The 18,615-nt window shown below is 44.1% G+C and overlaps 2 protein-coding genes across 3 annotated transcripts in view; both read left to right on the plus strand.

Moving 5' to 3' along the window:
• The window catches only part of cds2 (CDP-diacylglycerol synthase (phosphatidate cytidylyltransferase) 2), a 15,175-nt gene extending 13,537 nt beyond the window's left edge, over positions 1-1,638 (plus strand). For both annotated transcript variants that reach the window (XM_076997955.1, XM_076997956.1), the window contains exon 13: positions 1-1,638. This exon is cut by the window's left edge and continues 1,961 nt beyond it. The gene's annotated coding sequence lies outside the window, so the exon portion shown is untranslated.
• A 597-nt stretch (positions 1,639-2,235) lies between these two features.
• Positions 2,236-18,280, plus strand: arhgap25 (Rho GTPase activating protein 25). The gene is made up of 11 exons (XM_076997953.1): positions 2,236-3,168; positions 7,890-8,089; positions 8,827-8,914; positions 10,269-10,382; positions 11,713-11,917; positions 14,004-14,136; positions 14,743-14,816; positions 15,164-15,285; positions 15,855-16,015; positions 16,367-16,971; positions 17,170-18,280. Exons 1-11 carry the CDS (start codon positions 3,105-3,107, stop codon positions 17,369-17,371), a joined length of 1,968 nt encoding a protein of 655 aa, XP_076854068.1. The 5' UTR covers positions 2,236-3,104; the 3' UTR covers positions 17,372-18,280.
• Positions 18,281-18,615: the final 335 nt, after the last annotated feature.

The following is an 18,615-nucleotide window of genomic DNA, read 5'->3' on the forward strand; positions in this document are numbered from 1 at the left end:
TTGTTTCACATGACTTTGCCTGTTTGGGTTTGTTTTCAATATGATTCCAGTGTGTGTGACACATTTGTATTTCTGTTCTAGTGATTATAAAAATGTGAGACACTGTTATAAGTTTCAGGCTTTGATCTGTGGAAACCCTTTCATGGTTTGTGCCATAATGCGATTTGTTTGGATGTAGTCATTGGTAAAGTAGCTAAACTTCCTCATGCTCACGTCTCACGTCTGGGTGCGTTTCCGCAGGAGATGTGAAGTATTTTATTACGGGCAGAAGAAGCACTTTGATCTCACTGCTTTAAGCAACAGTTGCACCAGTATTCACAACATGTATTAAGTTGTTTACGTTCTTTAAGGAGTGGTCATCATGTAAGCGGGGACTGAGAGTTTTTGGCTGTATGATTTTCAGTGTGGGCTGAGTGAGAGGGTCAATGGTCACGATCGGAGCATTTTCTTGTGTTGTTGTGAATGTATGTTTTTTTTTTCGTATTACCTGAAAGCCTTTTTGAGATTACAGACTACTTGTGATCCATGACTGAGCACTGACTAAAACGATGGCTCCCGTCACGAAACGTGGACGTGTGAACGGTTTTGAACACGTGTGATGGACACTGAGAGAAAACGCCCCCCCTGTCTCCAGCCTGGGTCTCTCTGGGTGGAGATCTACCCTGACCACCAGCCCAAAGCACCAGATCTCTGCCCCAGCAAACAGAACACAGCTCCCCCTCCTGAGTGACTGTCTCCATCACACTTGCTGTGAGACAAGCGGCCCCTGGAGGCCCTGGGTGTGGTAGCTGTGCTCAGTCACGAGATGCAATACAGTCAAATCTCAGTGAATTTACCTGCTGCCCTTTCCCTGTCTGCTTTGATTAATCTGATTATGCTAATCTATGTCTGGCTAATTGGATGATGAGTCGATTCAGGTGTGTTTTACTTAACTAGAACCGGCTCCATTACTCCTGATACTCTGAGAACTGGAGTTTAGACCAGACCATGTATCAGACCAGACCGTGTATCAGACCCGCTCTCCCCTGTGATGGAGCTCATTACTGAGTACAGTTATCTGACATTGCTTGCATGTCTTCATAAGCAGGTTTTTGTTCAGCCTGGGTGTTCTGGGTTTTGTGTTCTTTTTTTGTGTTACACACGATTGTGCAGGACATTCTTGACTAAGATGTTTATTTAAAATGTGATTTTTTTGTCAGTTTAAGATGTATCTTCTGTTTTTTTGATCTTACAGAGAATAGAATATATATATATATATATATATATATATATATATATATATATATATATATATATATATATATATATATATATATATATATATATATATATATATATATATATAATGGCATATAAATACACACACACACATGCACACATGGGGGTGGGGGTGTGTTCTGCCCAACTCAGTGTTCGACCTGTAGGACCTGAATCAGTAGGTTTGATGTTCAGGATTCAAACCTGTGGTGATCTAGCCATGTCCACATATATCAATAACCTTTTTAAAAACAAAATATTTGTTACTTTTTTCCCCCCAACATGCTAATGCATTATGTGCATCGTTGTTTTACTGTGCTGGTGTTCATATATTATATGGTGTATTTACATGCTAATAAACACTGCCCAGATAAAAGACTGGGTGCCTCGTGCAGTCTTTGTGTCTCTGAGCTGAAAGCAATGAAGAACACCACAGTCTGTGTAATCAACCAGTCTATGTGATCAAACACAGCGTGTGTGTAATGGGAGTAGAGGTGCTTGCATGTAAACAGAGAGCCCCATCTGTATCCTACCATGCCTTATGAGGGAGCAGCCTGGCTGTTGACAAATTAACTTCACCTTTTAAGGTTTGTCAGTATGAAGCAAGGCCACTAGAGGGAGCTAGAGCATTCTCTTGTTAGAAGTAAAATGTTGACTTGTAGAATTCATTTGACATATTCCTCTCAAAATGAGTTAGAAATGAGTTTATTGTTTAGAAAAAAGACTTGGAATAAAAACTCTGTGCTAACTGCCATCAGCTCAACTCCCTTCTCACAGACGGAAGCATTCCTGCACACAAGTAATCCGTGAAACTGCAAATTCAACCCAAGCCATGAGGCCACTTCTCTGTGTTGGAGAATGCTGGGATTTTGTGCTGTGGTCAGTTTCCGTTGTGATTTGTTTCAAGCGGTTTGCCGTGTCCTTTTCTTGCTATGGTCAAAGCCTTGCTGCAATGGTTATATATAGTCATTTAAAAAGAAAGCATAAATATGGATTAACATGCATGGGTCTTCCTCTTATGTTTTAAACTTCCTTTTTCTTTGTTGCAGAGGAAGAGTCATCGAGTTCCTTTCATTTTGGTCCTCAGGAAGATTTTGTTTGAATTATACCTGTGATGGAGCTCTTGAATTTACTAAACTCTCCAAATATCCAGATAAGGTCCAGAGCTGATCACGAGTGAAGTCTGCTGGTGGAATCCTGAGAAGTTCTTCATCATATGCTTAAGATGATCTAGATCATTCAACATTAAATGCAGTGGAATGAGTCAAGCTCTCCTGAGCGCTATTAACGGCCCCGGGGTTTTTTCTTCGTTTCTCTTGTAGAGACTGCAGTCTTCAGATTCAAATGTTTCTGTGGTATCTTGCCTTGGCCACAAACTTCCTTGTTTCGTGCTGAGAAAGCACTCGACAGAGGTATGCAGACGTAGGCAAGAGACATCCGAGCACCAGCAGAAGCAACACCTGGACCTCTGGCTTGACGACCTGAGATTCGGACGGGCCTGAACACAGACGCGAGCGGGTCGCAGAGCGGCGGCTGCAGACAGGGGACGGGGCAGGCAGGGGCAGGCGTGAGGGCAAGAAGCAGCGTGTTTGGTTCGGTTAGGAGGACGGAACAAAAGAGAAGTGTGACCCGTGGAAGAAGTAGGAAGTGAGTTAAGGTAGAGAGAACGAGTGAGGTGACATTGAAGCCAAACAGGGTGATGATGTCCACCTGTGTGCGAGGCATGAATAAGTGTGTGTGTTGAGGGTGAGAGAGCATGTGTGTGCATGTGAGCGTGTGTCAGTTTGTGTGTGGGGGGGTGTGTGGGTGTGTGGTTACATAGAGAGGCCTTTTCCTTATTAGAAGAAATGTCTCTGAAACTGCCTCGGAACTGGGACTTCACCACTCTCAGGAGTGACAACGCTAAAATAGGTGAGTGCAAGAATCTGTGTGTGTGTTTTGATTCTGTGGGACACACTGTATGTCGTGATAGTCGTGGGCCTGCCTGCTCAAAGTGCCTGCTTGCGCTGTGGATTAATTTCACCTGATCACCAGCAGTGCCCACAGCAGTGGTGTGGGCAGAGCGTGGAGGTGGGCATGGGGGTGGTACTGAGTTTGGGCTCACTGATTGGACAGCACTGTCCTGTAGATCTGAATGCAAGAGCCAGCCCACTAATACCTGACTCCAATCACTCCCACTGTGGTGGGCTCCATGTGTGTGTAGACCTGTGAAGAGGATGTTCAGTGCTGCATGAACAATCCCTCCTGAGGTGCTGTAGGACCCGTGTGGGTGGGTGGCTGTTTCTGTCCCATCACTGGTCATGACCCTGTTCTTCTTTCCTTCTGTATAGCACTATATATGTTTATTGCATTACTACTGCAAGAACCTGGTGGTAGTGGAACCCAGATTCAGTAGCCATAAACCGGTAGCCACACAGAACTAGTTGACCTACATGCTGTGTTTAGGTGTTTAATACTTTGTGATGATTTAAAAAATGAATTAATGAACCAACTGTCATTAACTTTGTTAGTTTGTATTTTTTTTTTTTTTTTGTTTAAAGAAGCTTAAGTGATTTGTGGACAGAAAAAAACATCACCCTTGTATTTCTGGATGTATTTCAGGCATGTTTATAAGGTCTTTGCCGTTTGTCATTTGTAGTGGATTAATAGATATTATAATATTACATCATGCATATCTTTATATGGGCACTGTAACTTTTGGAAGATTGCAATACACATGCTCAAAGACACACGGCAAGTCTGATTTCCTCTGTGTGTAGTATGTGGTGCGTGTCGTGTGTGTGTGTGTGTGTGTGTGTGTGTGTGTGTGTGTGTGTGTGTGTGTGTGTGTGTGTGTGTGTGTGTGTGTGTGTGTGTGTGTGTGTGTGTGTCAGGGCCCCAGCAGGAAGCAGAGTAAAGGCTGTAGAAATAACTGTGAAAACACCCATCTGTGCTCAAGCTGTCGCTACAACTTATGGTGCATTCAACTGACCCCTTAATTTGAACCACAACCAGCCAGAAGTTCAGAAACATCAGATCCCAGAATGCACATCTTAACTTCATCCCAGCGCTGGAATACTGCACTGTTTCTTAAAGGCTGTTGTTAATATCATGGAAAATTTTCATACAACATTGTTGGAGAATCATATGCTCAAAAACATGACCCTGCTTCTCAGAAAGGTTTTAAACAGAAGCCTTTTACACAAATACAAAAAATATTGTACATGCTACAATACATGATACAGCACATACTACATCACATTATAATACAATACGGCACATTCTACAGTACATTACAGCACATTACAGTACATTCTACAGCACATTACAGTACATTACAGTACATTCTACAGCACATTACAGTACATTACAGCACATTTTACTGTACATTACAGCACATTACAGTACAGTACAGCACATTACAATACATTCTACAGTACATTACAGCACATTACTGTACATTACAGCACATTACAGTACATTACAGTACATTCTACAGTACATTACAGTACATTATAGCACATTACAGTACATTCTACAGCACATTACAGTACAGTACAGCACATGACAGTACATTCTACAGTACATTACTGTACATTCTACAGCACATTACAGTACAGTACAGCACATTACAATACATTCTACAGCACATTTTACTGTACATTACAGCACATTACAGTACAGTACAGCACATTACAGTACATTCTACAGCACATTACAGTACATTCTACAGCACATTACAGTACAGTACAGCACATTACAATACATTCTACAGTACATTACAGCACATTACTGTACATTACAGCACATTACAGTACATTACAGTACATTCTACAGTACATTACAGTACATTATAGCACATTACAGTACATTCTACAGCACATTACAGTACAGTACAGCACATGACAGTACATTCTACAGTACATTACTGTACATTACAGTACATTACAGCACATTACAGTACATTCTACAGTACATTATAGCACATTGCAGTACATTCTAGCACATTCTACAGCAAGATACAGTACATTATAGCACATTACAGTACATTACAGCACATTACGTTACATTCTACAGTACATTACAGCACATTACAGTACATTATAGCACATTGCAGTACATTCTAGCACATTCTACAGCAAGATACAGTACATTCTACAGTACATTATAGCACATTACAGCACATTACATTACATTCTACAGTATATTATAGCACATTGCAGTACATTCTAGCACATTCTACAGCAAGATACAGTACATTCTACAGTACATTATAGCACATTATAGTACATTACTGTACATTACAGTACATTACATTACATTCTACAGTACATTATAGCACATTGCAGTACATTCTACAGCAAGATACAGTACATTCTACAGTACATTATAGCACATTACAGTACAGTACAGCACATTACAGTACATTCTACAGCACATTACAGTACAGTACAGCACATGACAGTACATTCTACAGTACATTACAGTACATTACAGCACATTACATTACATTCTACAGTACATTATAGCACATTGCAGTACATTCTAGCACATTCTACAGCACAGCACATGAGACTTGCTTAGATAAGCAACACATGACACAGTCTCTCCGTGTTTCTCAGGTACTCACCATAGATCATGGGTTTCATAATACGGTCTTCAGTGTATGTTCTTCAACTTCTGCATTTTTGTAGTTGGACTGTTGCTTGTCATATAAGCTAATTAGGTCTGCCAGGAGAAACCATTGCAAACATGATGCCCATTCATTTTGATTGCAACCATCAATCACCCTGATTGGTCAAATTGATTTTTTATGCACCTGTCCATGTGTTTTTGGCATGTTGCTTTGTCATTGTGGATTCACAAACATGATCATGCTATGTGTAATAATATGGGGGGGGGGGGGGGGGGGGGGGGTGACCAGACATGACCAGACATGACCAGGTTTGCTGTTATAGGGAAAACGGCTCTGCTCCACTCCTGTTTGGATCCCTGCTTGGCTCTCCCTGTCATGCACCTTGTGGAAAGTGGTTGTTAGGGGTGTGTGTGAGGTTCTCACAAATGGGTTTGGCCTGGTTTTATGGTAGCGAGAGAGACCCGTGCTAATTTGCAGTGAGGGCTCACACATTCGTTGGGGACCTTTCAGACACAGCCATGTCTGTGACAGATGATGCAGCAACTTCCTGTTTATCTAAACCCAAAAACATCTCTGTCCTTTGCCTTTTTCCTCTAAACTCACAGACTGCCTGTCAACTGCAAACATCACCTCTCTGTTATCTCTTAGTCCTCATCACCTCTCTGATCTCTCTTAGTCCTCAGCACCTCTCTGATCTTAGTCCTCATCACCTCTCTGATCTCTCTGTAGTCCTCATCACCTCTCTGATCTCTCTTAGTCCTCATCACCTCTCTGATCTCTCTTAGTCCTCATCACCTCTCTGATCTCTCTTAGTCCTCATCACCTCTCTGATCTCTCTTAGTCCTCAGCACCTCTCTGATCTCTCTTAGTCCTCATCACCTCTCTGATCTCTCTTAGTCCTCAGCACCTCTCTGATCTCTCTTAGTCCTCATCACCTCTCTGATCTTAGTCCTCATCACCTCTCTGATCTCTCTTAGTCCTCATCACCTCTCTGATCTCTCTTAGTCCTCAGCACCTCTCTGATCTCTCTGTAGTCCTCATCACCTCTCTGATCTCTTAGTCCTCATCACCTCTCTGATCTCTCTTAGTCCTCATCACCTCTCTGATCTCTCTTAGTCCTCAGCACCTCTCTGATCTCTCTTAGACCTCATCACCTCTCTGATCTCTCTTAGTCCTCAGCACCTCTCTGATCTCTCTTAGTCCTCATCACCTCTCTGATCTTAGTCCTCATCACCTCTCTGATCTCTCTTAGTCCTCATCACCTCTCTGATCTCTCTTAGTCCTCAGCACCTCTCTGATCTCTCTGTAGTCCTCATCACCTCTCTGATCTCTTAGTCCTCATCACCTCTCTGATCTCTCTTAGTCCTCATCACCTCTCTGATCTCTCTTAGTCCTCAGCACCTCTCTGATCTCTCTTAGTCCTCATCACCTCTCTGATCTCTCTGTAGTCCTCAGCATTCCTTTGATCTTTTCTCATCATCTCACTTCTATGACTTGTTCTCCTCTTGCCCTTGCCCATCAGGTGACCCCCACTCCCCCCATCGAACACACACACACACACACACACACACACACACACACACACACACACACACACACACACACACACACACACACACACACACACACACACACACACACACAACACCCCATGAGCTTTACAGAAACCCCTTTGTAATGCTGCCTGCTGTTTACCCCACCCCCCTGGGCCCAGTCTGAGTTATTAAAGTACAATCACTGCTGACCTGAAGAAGCAGGGCTGAAGCAGGAAGCTAATCGGGTCAATCTGCTTCCGACCAGCGTGCTGCACGCCGTGTGCGACCACCATAGTTTCACTTTTCAAAAATACCAACGGTTAACACGCCCACTGTAGCTGTGGAGAACCAATGGTGAATCACAACTCCTCGACAGCCTTTGACCAACAGCAGGCAGATTCTAATCACCAGCTTTTAATAAACCATTTCTGACATTTTGTTTCCTCTTTTGTTTTCCTACACTGCTCGCTGGATTCTGTCAGTGAGGTCCAAGAGCGTAATACCAGGGGAAGGGAGCCCGGGTTCCGGACGGGCAGATGTCAGGAAGCCCATGGAGAAACCGCTGAAGAAAGGCTGGCTGAAGAAGAAGAGGAGCATCGTGAAGAACTGGAAACAGTCCTACTTTGTGCTTAGGGGCAGCACACTGACCTATCACAAGGATGACCGAGAGAGTGCTGTACAGGTAAGAGACGGTATCATACAGTGGGAAGGAGAGACGGAGGGAGGGAGACGGGATCAGTTAACGAATACTTGGGTCTACACAGTAATAAAAGCATGAGAGGAGATAACCACATAAAGCATTCCTGAGATGCACGTAGGCTGGTCGAGCCGTGTCTCTCCAGCTAGGACCATTTCCTGATGTATTAGACATGCTGCAGTGTCCTTGGTGCTGTCTGTGTGCGTGCGGTTCAGTACCATGTGTTACTACTGCATGCAACGCAGGTTATAATCGTGTGGTTAGAAGCTTGATGAGGTTTTATAATTGTGTACGGTGTACACCATGAGGGATGGATCATGAATGGACTGATCGTGAGGGATTGGTTGGGAGGGATTATCACGAGGGTTAGGAGGGGAGTGACCAGGAGGGGAGTGACCAGGAGGGGAGTGACCAGGAGGGGAGTGATCAGGAGGGGAGTGACCAGGAGGGGAGTGACCAGGAGGGGAGTGACCAGGAGGAGAGTGACCAGGAGGGGAGTGATCAGGAGGGGAGTGATGACTCAAACCCCTCAGCTGCAGGAACTGTGGTGTCTAGTGAAGATGTATGATGATGTGCTACAAACAGACTGTTTATTGTGTATTTATTTTTACTGTATGTTTCTTTTTATTGTCAATTATTTTATGTTTATTTTATTGTCTTTTTTACAGTCTGGATTTTATTGTCTGGTTTGTTTTCATCATGTGTTTACTGCCTGGTTCCAGGGAACAATACCACTCTGGGAGAGTCAAGTCAATGAGCTGCCATCAAACGCAGACGATAAGTTCATCTTTGAGATCATCCCACGTAAAGGTTTCTATCTCTCTTCCCCCACTTCCTGCAGTGGGCCGCTTACAGGCCTGTGAGCTGGTTTGGCCGCGTCTGGTACAGCCCACTGTAACCTTGTGCACACGACCAGCTTCACACAGTCCACTGCTCTGCATGACGCAGCATATCAGCTAATTCATAGATCCACACCTGGCTCACCTTAGCTGATAGTGTGCTGTGGGCGGAGTCAGACGTGTCAGAAGTCTACACTCATGCAGTATGTAGTATATACTACACTCATGCATTATGTAGTATATACTACACTCATGCATTATGTAGTATATACTACACTCATGCATTATGTACTATATACTACACTCATGCAGTATGTACTATATACTACACTCATGCAGTATGTGCTATATACTACATACATGCAGTATGTAGTATATACTACACTCATGCAGTATGTTCTATATCCTACACTTATGCAGTATGTACTATATACTACACTCATGCAGTATGTATTATATACTACACTCATGCAGTATGTTCTATATACTACACTCAAGCAGTATGTTCTATATACTACACTCGTGCAGTATGTACTATATACTACACTCATGCAGTATGTACTATATACTACACTCGTGCAATATGTTCTATATACTACACTCGTGCAGTATGTTCTATATACTACACTCAAGCAGTATGTACTATATACTACATACATGCAGTATGTACTATATACTACACTCATGCAGTATGTTCTATATACTACACTCATGCAGTATGTACTATATACTACACTCAAGCAGTATGTGCTATATACTACATACATGCAGTATGTTCTATATACTACACTCAAGCAGTATGTGCTATATACTACATACATGCAGTATGTACTATATACTACACTCATGCATTATGTTCTATATACTACACTCATGCAGTATGTTCTATATACTACACTCAATCAGTATGTAGTGTATACTACACTCAAGCAGTATGTAGTATATACTACACTCATGCAGTATGTAGTATATACTACACTCAAGCAGTATGTGCTATATGCTACACTCATACAGTATGTACTATATACTACTCATGCAGTATGAACGATTTGCCACACTCAAGCATTATTTGCTATATGCTACACTCAAGCAGTATGTACTATTTACTACACACATGCAGTATGTACTATATACTACACTCATGGAGTATGTACTATATACTACTCTCATGCAGTATGTAGTATATACTACACTCATGCAGTATGTAGTATATACTACACACATGCAATATGTACTATATACCACACTCATGCAGTATGTAATATATACTACACACATGTAGTATGGACTATATTATATGCTAGCTGTGTTCATGCTGTGTGCAGGCAGTAATGGAGACCGTGAGCGGGATGGCTGTGTTCTCATGGCAACCAGTCAGAGTGAGATGGAGGACTGGGTCCGCCTTATCCGCAGAGCCATTGGTGCACGGAGCAGCGCAGGTATCAGTATAAACCCGCCTACTTTTCTCTCCGTGGTCATCAGGTGTGCTGTTACCTGGTTCAGGTGATGATGACTCTGCTGATGAAGGCTGGTGTGGTGTCCAGTGTAAATCTACTGACCAGGCATATAAGAGATGTTCATCTACTTTATGTAGTGCAAAACTGATTTGACTTCCCCATATGCTTTTGAAAATGAACAAGGTGTTGGGTGTTGTCCAAGAGGGAGTGTGTGGCGTCTGCACGAAGAGCATGTGGTTCAGTGTTGGGTGTGTGTGTGGTTCAGTGTTGGGTGTGTGTGTGGTTCAGTGTTGGGTGTGTGTGTGGTTCAGTGTTGGGTGTGTGTGTGGTTCAGTGTTGGGTGTGTGTGTGTGGTTCAGTGTTGGGTGTGTGTGTGGTTCAGTGTTGGGTGTGTGTGTGGTTCAGTGTTGGGTGTGTGTGTGGTTCAGTGTTGGGTGTGTGTGTGTGGTTCAGTGTTGGGTGTGTGTGTGGTTCAGTGTTGGGTGTGTGTGTGGTTCAGTGTTGGGTGTGTGTGTGGTTCAGTGTTGGGTGTGTGTGTGGTTCAGTGTTGGGTGTGTGTGTGGTTCAGTGTTGGGTGTGTGTGTGGTTCAGTGTTGGGTGTGTGTGTGGTTCAGTGTTGGGTGTGTGTGTGGTTCAGTGTTGGGTGTGTGTGTGGTTCAGTGTTGGGTGTCTGTGTGTGGTTCAGTGTTGGGTGTGTGTGTGGTTCAGTGTTGGGTGTCTGTGTGTGGTTCAGTGTTGGGTGTGTGTGTGGTTCAGTGTTGGGTGTGTGTGTGGTTCAGTGTTGGGTGTCTGTGTGTGGTTCAGTGTTGGGTGTGTGTGTGGTTCAGTGTTGGGTGTGTGTGTGGTTCAGTGTTGGGTGTCTGTGTGTGGTTCAGTGTTGGGTGTGTGTGTGGTTCAGTGTTGGGTGTGTGTGTGGTTCAGTGTTGGGTGTCTGTGTGTGGTTCAGTGTTGGGTGTGTGTGTGGTTCAGTGTTGGGTGTGTGGGTTGTCATTGTCACATAAACGTTTCAGGTTACACGACCATCAACATTCACAATCACACTAATGTAATCAGTTGTGTTTAGACAAACTTTAACATTTGTGATTACATTAAATTTTCACTTACATTCACATAAACACTTTTCCAACACTAACATTTACACTGACATTTTTATTTTAACTCTGACACAAGTGCAAACCACAAGTGGAGACCACATGGCAGTGATCCCACCTGGGAACGTTTGCGTGTGCGTGTGTCCGAGGTGGTTTGCTGCTCCGAGTCGTGTCTCCTGCTCTCCTCAGCGGTGGGTCTGTGTTCCCACCCTGTGTGGCAGTGTTTGGGAAGGGCCTGTCGGAGATCATCGCCTACGAGAGGAAGCTGGGTCCTCGTCTGGTCCCTATGCTTGTGGAGAAGTGTACAGATTTCCTCCGGGAGAAAGCCCTGGATGAGGAAGGAATCTTCCGCCTGCCGGGACAGGAAAACCAGGTCAAACACTTCCGAGAAGCATTCGACGCGGGAGAGAGGCCTTCGTTTCCAAGGTGACCGCTCCTAAGGAAACCAGGTGGATCACAGTGGGTGTGCGACTTGGTGGTCAGCGGTGATGGCAGGACCATGTGACCATCTGAATACCAATCTAACATTGTGTGTAGACACATCAGTCAAATCTGACTGCAGTTTACAGGGTCCAGAGTAATTTGTTGAGTATTTCTGTATATATTATTAATATATAATTTTTATTTGTATGTCAGTGACCTAAAAATAGTTAGTTCATTACATGTAAAAGAAAAGTTCAAAGTAAACTTCAAATTAAGTTTTTATTTCATTTAGCCTCTGGTACACATGCTGTCATTCTGAAATTGTGCCATCATTATGCTCTTCCTGAACTAAAATATCATCTATGGATGTTTGTAATGTTCAAAGAGCTTGGAGCATCTTACAGTGATCTGTGCTCTAGACAAATAGAATGGATTAGAATAGGGCAGATTAGAATAGGGCAGATTAGAATAGGGCAGATTAGCATATGGCTGATTAGAATATGGTAGATTAGAATATGGTAGATTAGCATATGGCTGATTAGAATATGGCAGATTAGAATATGGTAGATTAGAATAGGGTAGATTAGAATATGGTAGATTAGAATAGTGTCTTTGGACATGTCCCCTATTCAATAACACACCATCTCTTCTTGTGGGCCTGTCACAAATGTAAATATCAGAAAAAACTGAAGAAATACTTTCAGTTCTTTCTGTAATCACGTAGGTTGAGTTCATAGTTAACTAGATCTCATAACTGTCTTTGAAACCTGATGTATAAGATAACTAGCTACTTAGCTACTGAACCACCTGACTACCTCAAGAACCGATGTTGAATTGGCAAGCTTGCCTGACATGTTGTCAGACTCATTACAGTGACGTGTGGTATGTCCTTCAATGCGTTTATGCGACGTTCACTAGGTTCACTATAATAGTGCTCTGTGTAGTTTTTTTTAACTTATGGGACAGGGCACAGACACAGCTCTGGTTGTGTTCGGCTGACGTTGTCGCAGTGATCAGAGGAAGAAGGCTCCATCTTAGAGTTAGGGTTGGGGTTAGGGTTAGTGTTAGGGTTGGTGTTAGTGTTAGGGTTAGTGTGTTAGTGTTAGGGTTAGTGCGCATCAGCGTCATACGCATCACACATCTGTCGGTCTTTTCTGGTCTATAGCTCTTGCTGTCCACAAACTCTTTCCCAAAGTGTTTGTCAAGCTCCACAGACACCTTGTCCTCCTAACCGTCCCTGTCTCTGTGTTGAGAGGACGAGGTGCTGAAGTGGTGGAGGGAGAGAGCGACGGGTCACTTGTTTCCTGGTTCCTGCTCATTTTTACTTTAACCCAGTAATGATGTTTTTATAAGTGTGGTATTAGAACCAGGAAGTGAACTCTCTATCTCTGTCAGGCACCTCAGATCCCTCTTCTCATACAAGCCGTGACAGACAAGACAAGCAGAAAAATGCACAAACTTTTAAAACCGTTTAGAGTCTTTCACAACAGTCTTCATCCATCGTTTTTGCCTCCGGCTACAAACGTGTCTTACAGAACAACATAAATAAGTCTGATTTAGGTTTTGCAACTGCAGTCAGCCTGTGAAACATACAGACAGGATTTGTGGTAGTGTTAGTGTCTTAGTGGACTGTAAAAGTGTTTGTCAGAGACTTTAGGAACCAACTATGTGAGTTTCTAGAGAAAATGCATATCAGAAGTGTTAATACGCTTAGAACGTGGGTTAACCATGTGTTTGACCATAACTGCTGTGGAAGAGAGACAGGCAGAGAGAGAGACAGAGAAAGAGAGAGAGACAGAGAGATGCAAGAACATGATTTTCCACTAACCATCACAGTTGTGTCTGGTCTAACCACATCCTGTCCTGGCTAAGGTGTAGCTTCCATCAGTACTGAACACACACACACACACACACACACACACACACACACACACACACACACACACACACACACACGAAACCACACAAAGATACATCCCTGTTCCCAAACTGGTATCTTCAGTTAGCAGTGACTGGTTTCACCGTTTGAGAAATCCAGAACTTCAAAAGAGTCTCCCATGAGTGAGAGAAACGTATGGTGTTTGTGCAGTGACACGGACGTCCACACGGTGGCGTCCTTACTCAAGCTGTACCTGCGGGAGCTGCCTGAGCCCGTGATCCCATGGAGCCAGTACCAGGACTTCCTGGACAGCACACTGACGCTAGACGCGGCGACAGCACTGGTGAGACATGCTCTGCACGCCCACTCCATGCTCACGCTGCTTGTATGTGCTGTGTGTGTGTCCTGCTGCATGTGTGTCCTGCGTGTGTATCCTGCGTGTGTGTGCTGCGTGTGTATCCTGCGTGTGTGTGCACTTCTGTGCGTGCGTGGGGGTGGTTGGTGGTGCAGGGTGGTGGTTCTCTGCTCTACATTTATGAAGTTCTTGATGGCATTAGCTGATAAGCTCAATGTGTTACATTGATGGTAACTCAAAAATAGAGGATGTAGTACTGAAAGAATTCAACTAGAGTTTTAAACTGGTAACTTTAAGTCAACAGTGCGAGTATTTCTCTTGTGACTCATTGTAATCTAATAGCTAGCAGTTAGCATTGTGCTAACTACACTGCACTAGTAGGTCCCTATAAGTCTGACTTGCTGAGATGTTTTTCAGCTGTCCAGCCTGAATGAAGCTCTGCACGTGTCTTTAGTCTGAGTGTAGTTGTGTGGGCACACAGTGGACTTTGTCCCTTGACATGCTTAGCTGGACGTCCAAAGCGAGAGGTGGGCACCACAGTGTAGGTGTGCTTGTGCAGTAGTAATGTACTCATCGCCATGGTTACCCCTACAGGGAAAGGAGAAACTGGAGAAACAGATCAGCCTCCTTCCTGGGGTGAACTACAACCTGCTGAGTTACATATGCAGGTGGGTGTACACACACATACACACATACGCACACACGTGCACACACACACACACACACATACACACACGTAAAAAATGTAAAATTACACCAGTAATTAAATCAGGTTCCGGTTTTGTCATGAACTAGTATGTTACTTTATATCTTATATATAAGATATAATATATAAGTATATTATAATATACTTTTATAATATCTTTATAAAACTTGAACAACACAGGTTCTCTTTTCTGAAGTGACTTGCAGGAGTGAACTTTTACACCAACACCATCAAAGTGTGTGTTCCCATGGCACAGGGCTGTACCTGCTGAACTGAGCTTCCTGCGTGTGTGTGTGTGTGTGTGTGCAGGTTCCTGTTTGAGGTGCAGCAGCACTCGAAGGTGAATAAGATGAGCGTGGAGAATCTGGCCACGGTGATGGGTGTCAACCTGTTCAAGCCCCAGGTGGACGACGCCATTAGCATGATGAAGGGTGAGCGTAGCCCACCATCCGAAGGTCCTGGAATTACGCTAAAATCTTAAGCCTCGTTAGTAGCACACCTTTGAGGAGACAATGTCAAAAAAGTTTGTTTCCTGTCCAACCTTCTGCTGATCTACAGCACCATCTGGTGGACATACACCCTGATGACTTTCCTCAAACTCCAGAGCCCTATTCAAACGTCATGATTTCAGTTTCGTTTTCAGACCTGTTAGCTTCAGTCTGAGCGAATAGCATTCAGGGCTCTGTGGAATCTCCTGGGAATCTTCATGTGTGATTGGTTCTGGGTGTTCTGGGATAGGCTGGTCTGTTTGTGTCAAACAGGCCCTGTTTTGTTCTGTATTAATTGTTAAAGTTTGTCTTATTCTGTTTCGTTGTGTTGTTTTTTATTCAAGATTCTGGTTGTTAGGATCTCATGACTGGTAATAGTAAGATAATAATACCACTTCTTCTGTCGTCTCTTACTTGTCTCTTCTCTCTCTCTCTCTCTCTCTCTCTCTCTCTCTCTCTGACACACACACACACACACACACACACACACACACACACACACACACACACAGGGACTCCTATGATTCAGAAGGTGATGACGGTAATGATCAGACACCATGAGCTGCTTTTCCCGCCCTCCAAAGATGTGGCCCCGCCCCCTCCAGTCAGCAAGAAGAGCCATGCTGTGAAGAACAGTGCCCCACGCAACTTCGTGGGCTGGGAGAGCGCAGAGGTTAGAGTGCTGCTGTGCTCACAGCGCCCCCTGCTGTCCACAGCTCAGTACTTCACTCCACCACCACTGACATCAGCAGGGCAGAAAACTCCAATCAGTTTCGACTCTGTTTAACAAAATGTATCATTTGTGTAAACTAACTTTGAAATAGTAAAATACTGAACACATCATCTATAAACACACGTTTTAATGTTTGCATTTGTTATGTTTAGGTATATGGTTATATAAACTTATGAAGTTATATGTGCACAGTTCAGAATGGAAGTGTTAAGTGTTGGTCAAGGTGTAAGTTCTGTGAAATGTTGGTGATTTGCATGTCACTTTCTCCACTAATCATGTCTCTTTTAACAGTGTGATGCGTTTTCCCTGTCTGAGTCCCCGGAGGAGGAGGAAGGAGTCGATACCCCTGAGCTCGTGAGGAGGGGTGATCCCGAGGTGGGGTCAGAGGTCACACCCACCTCTCCATGTACCACGTCTGTGTCCGCAGTGGACATGTGGAGTGGAAATCCCAGGAAACGCACACAGACTCTGCCCAGCCTGGGCTGCCCAAGCCGGGGGAAAGGATCTCACGATGCCTTCCGGGACCGCTGGAGCCGACTGCAGGAGACTTTTGAGGAAATTGAGGAGAAGACGCTGTCAGAGGACATCTTCAAGACCCTGGACCTGCAGAAGGTGACCGTCTTCCCGGGGAAGGCTTTTAGTGACGAGAAGAGCTGTAAGGAAGTGGAGGAGGAGGAGGAAGAGGAGGATCAGAGGAAGGGCATTGCCCTTACGCGCACAGACCCTCCAGAATGTAGATCCAAACCCCAAGCGAGGCTGGAAATCAGTCCAGAGCGAAGAGCTCCAAGCCTGGGTAGAGAAGAGGCCGTGAAGCAGCCTGCCGGTGCTGCCCCTGCCCAGAGTCCGTCTGTGATCCAGGCTCACAGCACATCTGACCAGCAGCAGCTAATCACCAGGTCTGGATTAAATTCTGCACGATTGCAAATAAATGTGACCTGAATGAATGTTCCAGTGCTAACTCAATGTGTGTGAAGTCATGAGAGAGTTTGAGCGTGCATTTGCTCGTGCGTGTGTACATATGTGTGTTCACCTCTTTGTGTGTGTGTGTGTGTGTGTGTGTGTGTGTGTGCGTGTGCATGTGTGTGTGCACCCAGTCTCCAGCAGACGAACAGGGAGCTCAGTGCCACCGTGGCGGAGCTGCAGTCTGCTCTGGAGGCGGAGAGGCGCTGTAAGGCCGCCCTGGAGATCCTTCTGCGGAACGCCGAGCGCAGCCGTGACGAGGCCCTGAGACACAACCAGCAGCTCGACAAAGACATCCAGGAGTTCCTCGGAAAGCCCAGGCCTGGGCCGCCCTAGGCCCCGCCCCCCTGGGCACTGTAGGCCGCGCCCTCATCTCACTCAAGCTGGGAACCATCCCACGCCCAGACGAATGAGGATCCATGGGATTTGGGATCTCTCATTGGCTGTGATGGATCCCTGCTTCCACTGGATCAGTTTTTACACTGATCCACTGATACTAAAACTTTAGGATTATAACCAGTATTCAGATGTCACTGTTGATCTATGCTCACATTTCAAGTGTCTCATATTTAAACATTAAAGAATGAGAACAATAATATATTGAATTATGGTAAGTATTATATTAGGTAACAAATGTTTTGACAGAAATAAATTAATGTTTTTATGTTCAACCCTAAATAAAAGTAAAGCAATTATCGGCCGGTACCGATATGTGATATGTATCTGCACAAGAGATTCAGGGGTCTTTCAACAATGTGAAGCCAAACCTGGCTTTGGTGTTATCATGTGTTTTTTGTCGCATGATCGGTTATACTCACTGTAGTAGCACCGTCTGCCAGTAATTAAGGACAATTTTGTATGACAGAAATCGTTTTTTTTAATTTGCTTTCAAGACAAGATCTTTCCAAATGGCCACATGTGTATTGCAGAATTAACAGAATTTAAAAAATATGTTCCATTTGGTTTGGCAGGATGCTCAAGCTCATTCATAAATTTCTTTCATTCACTCACTACCTACACGGTTCTCTTCTCGCTCACCGTTTAATAAACGACTGAATCTAGAAATCATGAGCCTAATATGTGTCAGATGAGTCTCGAAGTTCACGCAGAGCAGAAATTTATTTTTTTTGCTGAACCTTATTGCCTTGGTCAACATTGTTAAACAATGCACGTAAATTCTCACGTTTGAGAAAACAGCACTGTTGTGAACCTTTGACATGAATAAAGGTTGAATTTTTTATCAAATTGTGTGTTCTGTATGTCCTGAGATACTGTATAAGGTTTCAGGTTGTTGTATGTTTCATAGGGTGAATATTGTCTGGATTGTGTGTGTGTGTGTGTGGGTGCGCGCGCGCGTGTGTGTTAAAGAACTGATGCTATCATGCCACTCAGGAAAATCAGGAACAATATTACGTAAGGAAGGATGACGGGGTTGCTAACGGGATGTCTGAAGACCATCATGGTGATTGAAATCCAACGGAGAAGGAGCAGAGACTGAGGTGTGAAGCCCCTCGAGGCCAACACAAAAACATCCACTGTCTGGGGTGCTCCGTGGCACGCCTGACTAAGACACATTCCAG

This window comes from Brachyhypopomus gauderio, chromosome 3 (genome assembly GCF_052324685.1).
Source record: "Brachyhypopomus gauderio isolate BG-103 chromosome 3, BGAUD_0.2, whole genome shotgun sequence".
Lineage (NCBI taxonomy): Eukaryota > Metazoa > Chordata > Actinopteri > Gymnotiformes > Hypopomidae > Brachyhypopomus > Brachyhypopomus gauderio.

Bases quoted from the DNA above. Each gene is read 5' to 3' on its own strand.
- arhgap25 (XM_076997953.1), top strand. From the start codon at position 3,105: ATGTCTCTGAAACTGCCTCGGAACTGGGACTTCACCACTCTCAGGAGT. The intron at 8,915-10,268 runs GTTTCTATCTCT...TGCTGTGTGCAG, and splicing joins TGAGATCATCCCACGTAAAG to GCAGTAATGGAGACCGTGAG. The intron at 14,817-15,163 runs GTGGGTGTACAC...GTGTGTGTGCAG, and splicing joins CTGCTGAGTTACATATGCAG to GTTCCTGTTTGAGGTGCAGC.